This window comes from Epinephelus lanceolatus, chromosome 4 (genome assembly GCF_041903045.1).
Source record: "Epinephelus lanceolatus isolate andai-2023 chromosome 4, ASM4190304v1, whole genome shotgun sequence".
NCBI classification, from domain to species: Eukaryota; Metazoa; Chordata; class Actinopteri; order Perciformes; family Serranidae; genus Epinephelus; species Epinephelus lanceolatus.
Window position 1 is genome coordinate 21,224,587 of NC_135737.1, and position 7,941 is coordinate 21,232,527.

Sequence of the window (7,941 nt, forward strand, 5' to 3'; positions counted from 1 at the left end):
TTGCTATGGAAACAAGATGAGAGGAGACGTCACATAGACGCCATCTGGTGGTGAACAGCAGAGCTGCAGCTGAATAATCACACCGGACACAGGTTTATAAGAGCCATAATTTATATTCAATACATGGAAAATATAACGTAAAAATGCATTTTGATGTATCCAGTCTGTCTTTATGTGTACATGATACAACGGACATTGAAAGTAAAAATATCAACTATGATTCTCAGATGTCTCAAACAGTAATATCAGTAGCATCCTCTGCTTCTTGTTCTTCACGAGCTTTTCTTCAGTAATTCTGTAAAAGAGAAACAGACATGACTAGCATTGAAAACTAGCTTTTTAAGCTAATTCGAGTGCATTTACATGTGTGTTTTTTTGTACACAATGTTTATTAATGTGCATTGTCCCTTTCAAATAAACTAAACTAAACTAAACTAGCATTAGTAAAAAACATGATTATGGTATTGCAAGGAATTTATTAGGACTCAAGTGAAAATAGGAATGTAAAAATACCCAATTATAAGTACAAATCCTGCATTTAAAGAGTTAAATTCCTAACAGAAGCATTATTAAATTCTTACCTATCCTACTCTTGCATTATTTAGCACACTTGTAGTATGATGCGCATATAGTTGTACATATTTCATATATTTCTTATAGTCATATTTGTATATACTTATACCTATATTTCTATCATAACATGTCTTTCTTATATCTTTTATAATTATATGCATATATTGTGTAATATATTATGGCATAAGGCATTTTTTTTCTTGATATTTCTTATTCCAGTGCTATTTCAGAGCATAAGAGCAATAGCAGCATCTCCCAATTATTTCCCCCCAGGCATCAATAAGGTATTCTGAATCTGAATTATCAGCAAATCAAAATCAAAATTAAAGTTCTCATGATCCCGGAGGTGATTATTTTTATTACTGGTGTATTACTTTGTGTAAGCATCATATTAATGTTGATTGAGGTGTAGCTAATTTTAAAGACTTTACATACTTTCGGGTGCTTTGGAACTGCAAAAATTAGTCTATTAATTGATTAGCTGATTAAAAAAAAAACTAATCTGCAACTATTTTGATAACGATTAATTTTTTTAGTCATTTTTCAAACAAAAATGTCAAACGTGCTAGTTCCAGCTTCTCAAATGAATGGATTTACTTTGAATGTGTGTCTTATAAGATGTTTTTTGTTTGTTTGTTTGATTGTTTTTTTTTTCACCTTTTTTGGGGTAATTTTTGGGACCAATCAGTTCCTTTAAAAAATAATCTGCAGATTAATCCTTAATGAAAATAGTCATTAGTTGCAGCCCCACTCTAGTCTAGTCCATAATGCGTCATATTTTATAACGTGATTCTACGATATTTCCCTTTAAAAATGTGGTTGGGGTAGAAGTATAAAGTAGCATCAAATGGAAATATTCAGATAAAACACTGTAAAATGCTAATACTTTATGCCACAGAATTTCTACAAAGTCTGTTTACTTCAATCATGTCGTAGATCCAGCCCAAGAATTCAGCCACTTTGGTGTAAACCCCTGGATGGTTTGGCTCAGCACAGCCTGTCCCCCAGCTGACTACCCCCACCAGCCTCCACACATTGTCATCCTGGCAAACCAGAGGGCCCCCGCTGTCCCCCTGGAGAGGTAGACACAAACAGTGTTCATTACAGACTCACCCGGCCTTCATTATGTCAACGTTTCACCGCTAACAAGTCACACAAGAGAGGATGAATTTCTAAAATGCCTCTGCAAGGTACTCTTCAAAACATGCATCTGACCTGACATGCATCCACTTTTCCCTCGGTGTATCCGGCGCAAAGCATCCTTGGTGTGATCTCTCCATTGTACATGCAGGAGCTGTTACACTTCTTTGTGCTTATTATGGGAACTGGCGCCTCTTTCAGGGTGTCAGGTGAGTGGACTGCGCGAGAAGACACACATTTAATGCTGTTCTGTCAATACACTTGGTACACTCTGCCATCATGTGTGAATTAGACCTGCAATAGATGCAAATTAGTTTGAGAGCAGTGCAGTAGCGTCTTACCACCATCAGGCTGTGTGTATCCCCATCCAGAGATCCAGCACTGTGTACCTCCTGGAAGATCATAGTCGTACTGAGGCAAGCAGACAGGCCTAATTGTATCTAGTTAAAGAGGAAATTTACATAATAATTCAGTTGGAACATGAAAACTTGGTTAAAATTATGATTTTTCATTCAGATAATTTTTATAGTTATTAAGGCTTTTTTTCCCCACGCTGTTTGAGTGACGTACACACGCTACATTATTCTCTGTATAGTGGTTTTGTCTTGTGAAGGGCTCCCTCAGGTTTACCTTGTATACTGTGAATATGTTTGGATCTTTAAACTTTGTTGAGGTTGTGGTCGCAGAGAGGATTTCTGTTACGGTGCAACATGGGTTTGTATTCATTTGATTAAAAGTGTTTATCAAAGTTTATTATAGTTAGAAAAGTAAGAAGACTCCATACACCTGGCAATGATCACTTATGATCACCATGTTTTTTAAAGGAGGAGGATCCCACTTTTGTGGTGGTTTGATGCAGAGGTATTACAGTTTTGTATTTTTTTATTAGATTTTTATTTTTATTCATTGGGGCGGCAGTAGCTCAGTCCATAGGGACTTGGGTTGGGAACCGGAGGGTCGCCTGTTCAAGTCCCCGTCCGGACCAAATATGGAGCATGGACTGGTGGCTGGAGAGATGCCAGTCAGTCACAGTCATGTAGACATCCCAGCCTCTACACTCTAAAAGATGATTCATATTAATTGTGGATAATGCTTGAAACAGAGTTTTTCAGCATAAAAAAATATGTTTGTGACATTAAAGTTGATAACTTGTTTTAAGAGGCTGGTCAAAATCAAAATCATTTTTCAAATGTTTGAGAAGGATTTAATTGAAATAAATAAGTTAGAATGTATTAAATAAAATAATTTGACCCATAAATATCACCACAACTTTTGGATAAATATTAAGTTGGTTCAACCTAATTTAGTTTTTCGACGTCCAACCAAATCATGTTGGTCGGACTAAACTAATTGAATTTTTAGGATTATAAAAGACTCATAGGATTGACTCAAAAAATGCCAGAGTTGGAACTTAAAAAGAGGCATGCAGATTGTTACCTTAAGTTTTTAAAGATGAACCAGTGGGTTATTTCTTATAGTGTATAAACATACACCAGTGCACCAATATGCACCAATACTTCATGCCTGTTGTGTTTACAGATTGGACCAAATTGACAAAAACATAAAGACATTTCCTGTATATTTTTTTCTAATTTTATTTTAGTGAATTTTGTAAAAGCACAATATTGTTTCAATTAGATTTTAAGTCCAGTTTTTAATTTTATTTTAGTTAACCATATGTGTTCACACCTAGTTTTTAGTTTAGAGTTACTTAACTGTAATAACCTTGGGCTGATGAAGACGTGTTTGCTAAAATGCGTCAGCCTAACAAAATAAAACAGTAAACCAAGGCCATAGTATTGACATTTTGTTATCTTTCGGATCCCTGCTATTTCTTTTGTGTGCAAAGCTTGCAAGAAGTCCCCCGCACTGACCTGAGAAATTCAGAGGGGTCCGCAGTTTCATCAGGGCTATATCACTGTCGTGGCTCCTGTGGTTGTAGTTCTTGTTGTAAATGATCTTCTCCACAGCGTATCCTGTGTGCTGAGCCATTTTAGCCGAGCTGCGGGTGACAATACCGGCGTAGACTACCCAGCTGGACACCTGAGGTAGCCTGTAGCTGACATTTGAGAATAGAGGAGAGGAGGCAGAGGCTGATAAGACAGAATTGTTATGTGTCCAGTTTGGTGCAGCTGTTAATGACTGATTATTCTCCTTCATGGAGTTTGTAGCCCCAGACCTTTCAGTGCTGGTAAGGTCAGCTGTCTTACTTGTGCACACAATGGGCAGCTGTGACGACCCATTGACTGGTGATGATGGAGCCTCCACAGGTGTGTCGGTTGCTGTAATAGAGGCTGACCTGCCAGGGCCACCTGCCCAGCGTGGCCTCCACTCCCCCGATTATCCTAGGCAGCTTCGCTCGTGTCCCACACTCTGCACAGAGATCCATTCATCAAAAAGGAGTTGGATTGGTCAGAAAGTGCTGCAGCTAGAGGCATCGTTCACTCTGTCTGCCTCTGATATGAAGTCTCTGAAGTTTTATTATGGAACTACAGGGCTTGGCGTTAGATGCAAAGTCAAACAAAAAGTTAAGTTTAATTTGCTCACCAAAACATTGCAAAGCGATAACCTTCCCTGTGATACAGTTCCCCCTAAATGAAAATAAATTGTGTGACTAATGATGCATAATTAATGTGTTAGTAGCCACAATTTTCTCTGCATCATTATGAGTATGATGTCCTCACACAAATTGCCTTACCTGAATTGCCATATATTTTCCAGATCGCTCTTGTGTTCTGAGGTAATTTGTATGAAGCCATCAGTATAGTTTGGCCCGATATCAGTAAGATTCACGCCTTTATGCTTGGTCAGTCTGGTAAGAGAACATATGCAGAATGGGTGGGAGTGAGTGTTAAGATAATTCAGACTCATAAGGCGTGAGGCAAGATTGCAAATGAGGTATTAGCAAATCATAAATAAGCCGAGCCGTCAACCTTGGAAAAGCAGGGTAAGATTAAACTATAAGTTAGTGTGTGGGCTCTTCAGTCTCAATCAGTGTTAGAGGTGCTGAGGTGTTCCTGTCAGGAGTGCAAACCTTAGATAACCCAGCTGTCTGCACACCAGCGTTCCCAATGAAGAGTTCCACCTCTCGTAACACACTGGCAGCCAGGTGGGCAGCTTCCCCAGCTGGATCTCCAGGAGGGAGTTCTCCGGGCTGATCCTGTAAAACACTGAACCTGATTGATTGAAAATCCCTCTAGAGACGAGCTCAGTCAACAGTAATGAACGAGCCTCTTCTATGAGTGGGAAATGATTAGGAAAAGCACATCTATGCTAATGAAGTCAATACAAACAGATCATTATGTGTGATGTTGTTCATGTCAGTCAATGGGCATCTCTCAAGAGCGAACAAAAGGCAACAAGAAGCAGCTGTTGAATGTTAAATTTCCCACTGTTTGACTAAAAAAATCACTTCAGAGGTGAACCATGATCTGACATGATGAATCGCATAACAATGTGCAGCCATACAATCCTGCACTGTTCTGTTTATTCATAAATTAGTAAAACAAATACCTCCCAGCGAACACCAAAGAGAGGAGGAAACACAGACCTTTCCTGGGGTCAGAGATGGAAATATCTTCTGTCACATTGCAGAATGGTGTCTCCTTTGTGTCCCCAAGTCCCACTGGACTCTGGGGATAGGAAGGCCTCAGCAGAAGTTTGACTGTATGTAGATGAAGATGTAGTTAATCAGTATTTTAATTAGCCAGTGAGACAGGCAGCATAAAAAGTGTTCATTTCTTTTAAGTGTTACCAGATTATCTGAATTACTATCCAGAAGAGACAAACCCTGTCTAGTAGAGCGATGCAATTATACTCTGCAGAAGAGGACATAATGAAATATTTTCATATCAGGGATGTGCTGATTAGAAGGAAAAAGCTGACTCAAAGAATACTATGCATGTGTAGGAGAATTTGCGGCTTTTCTCTGCCTTAAATTAAGCTACATTAAATATCTTTGGCACTCTTAGTAGGATAAAACACACAAACGGTAATGACAATAATGTCATGCGATGTTAGCTGTAGCCCTGGAGCGCATTTTTAAACCCTTTCAAACGCTGATATTGTATTGCCCTTAAAAATCCAATATCTGTCAGCCTCTGCTGCGACCTGAAACTGTACAGGAGCTCGGGTAGCTGTAACAAGACATTTTGCTCTTTCGTCTCAACAGTTCTCAGTCACAGTTAGGCTAATTTACTGATTCTATCTCAACACAATGACTCACCTAGAAACCAGACACCTACAGCTAAGCCTCCCAGGAGTCCAACTGCACACACCGCTGCCAGCAGCCTCAGCAGCCTGTGAGCTAAAGTAACAATTAAGACTGGAGTTAATGCCTCCTGATCCCAGATATGAGCCGAGAAGAATAATTAAATGTCAACTGTTACACACACACATATATATATATATATATATATATAAACACTGACACATGGCACCGAGATGGAGGCAGAAAATAATAAGCTGTATTCTGTACGTGCACGACACTTAAGAGTTGAAAAGCAAATGTAGACGGTGACATTTTTATAGAAAAGCACTGCTTTACTTCGTATCATTGAACTGTAGATGGTTTGATTCAGTGCAATGTCATGATAAACTTTATATTTAGGGTTGTAGCTTCTACCCACTTTCTGTCATTTGCACTGATGACGCTCAATTGCTGTTGTAGTCTGATGCCCAGCAAATGGCGCACTCACTGGAGCTTACCATGAGTCGTAGAGTGAATTCCTTTTAACCAGCCCTGCACTCCCTTGGTCCCCGCGACTCCTGCTGTTTTCTCTGAATGAAAAGGATGGCTGACAGCCGCTGGGTTCTCAATCACTGATAATGTGTCTCCATCAAGACTCTGTAAGGAGTACAGTGCAGCATGTCAGACCTCGTTTGCAGCTTGTTCCTATTTGTTAGAATCTCGGCAAGTTTGCGTACTTGTGACAAAAACTACCTGCTGACCATCTGCTCCTTTACAACAGTGCACCTGTCAGACTTTGTCACATTTAATTAGGAGCCCTTTAATCCTGGATGTTGCTGTAGGTGTGTACAGGTGTGTGTCATCTATCCCATCAGTGTGCAAGGTATAATGAGCAAGCTGAAGCCTTGGTATGTCTCTTAAAACACATTTCCTGCTACTTTTCTCAGGAAAGTTTCATCACTCTAGAGTGTGCGTGTTTTTGTTGGGCCTCCTCTCCAAGGAGCAGCTGTTTGTATAAGCAACATATTGAGAGTAATACAGTAATTATAATAAAGCTCTCCTTAGATGTGAGATGCAGACTTGATATTTTACAATTACAGTACAAAATCCATCTAAATAAATGCCACACCATCTGCTCTCTCGTATCACTGTAGCACTTGAGTGTAGCTAAACATGTAATTTTGGATTAGCATGAGTTGTATAGTGCAAGAGCACTTTAGAAATTCAGTACAGCTGTGCAGCATAGGTCATAATGCACATCTAACAAAAATAAAACATAAGTAAATGAGACAGAAACAAGCATGATACAAGTTAGAAGTGAACGCTACATGTGTAAACAGCAGCTGTTACTGTAAACTGCGATGGTGCAGGATTGCATACATCAGACAGATGGAGCAAAGTGTGGTGAATATTTAGCCTCCTTTTCTTACCATGTTTTTCTTGCGTACGGTCCTGAGGAAAAAGCAGCGGTGTCCGTGCTCATCTGTAGGCCTGCACTGGAGGTGGAGAGGTCCGTCCCGCTTGCAGTGGATGCACCATTTGCCATTTAACAGAATGCAACTCTGGATTTTCTCTTCACAAAGAGACAATGAGGTCAGCAGTGGTGCAGAGAATGAGGCTGTTGTTTGTCCAGGGGGGTCATGGGGCCTGTTGAAGCAAGCTGAACCAGGTCTTTGTAGGGGGGAGCATCTCCAGAGATACCTCCAAGCTCAGCTATTGACAGGACACTGGGTGTTGCTTGGTAACACTTTTTACCTGTGCCAAAAGATTGTCCATTTTCGCCCGAGACATGTTATTACCTGACAGTTTGTAGGTTCGGAGAAAAGGTCATTATTGCAGATTGTTGAAAAGTCTCATATCATGTCAATCCCCGTCATTTGGTATCCAAAGCTATCATCTCTCAACAGTCAAGACCAAAATGAAGTCTGCTCTGTCCCCCCGCTGACAGATGAGACTTTCTCCTCTCTCTTCACCCTTTTAACCAGCTCTCAGCCAGACTGTTTATATCAGTATTCTCTCTCTGTATTTCAAATATTGTC

General features: G+C 39.8%; 1 protein-coding gene across 1 annotated transcript; it reads right to left on the reverse strand.

Moving 5' to 3' along the window:
• Positions 1–93: 93 nt before the first annotated feature.
• Positions 94–7,440, reverse strand: tmprss5 (transmembrane serine protease 5). Its single transcript, XM_033630896.2, has 13 exons — positions 7,333–7,440; positions 6,421–6,559; positions 5,939–6,019; positions 5,264–5,377; positions 4,748–4,883; positions 4,412–4,525; positions 4,261–4,304; positions 3,924–4,086; positions 3,588–3,772; positions 2,055–2,153; positions 1,789–1,931; positions 1,494–1,646; positions 94–295 (listed from the first exon to the last, which is right to left on the reverse strand). Exons 1-13 carry the CDS (start codon positions 7,333–7,335, stop codon positions 287–289), a joined length of 1,383 nt encoding a protein of 460 aa, XP_033486787.1. The 5' UTR covers positions 7,336–7,440; the 3' UTR covers positions 94–286.
• Between the last annotated feature and the right edge of the window lie 501 nt (positions 7,441–7,941).

Bases quoted from the DNA above. Each gene is read 5' to 3' on its own strand.
- tmprss5 (XM_033630896.2), bottom strand. The intron at 4,087-4,260 runs GTGAGCAAATTA...ATCTCTGTGCAG, and splicing joins TATCGCTTTGCAATGTTTTG to AGTGTGGGACACGAGCGAAG. The intron at 3,773-3,923 runs GTAAGACAGCTG...CTCAAATGTCAG, and splicing joins GCTGCCCATTGTGTGCACAA to CTACAGGCTACCTCAGGTGT.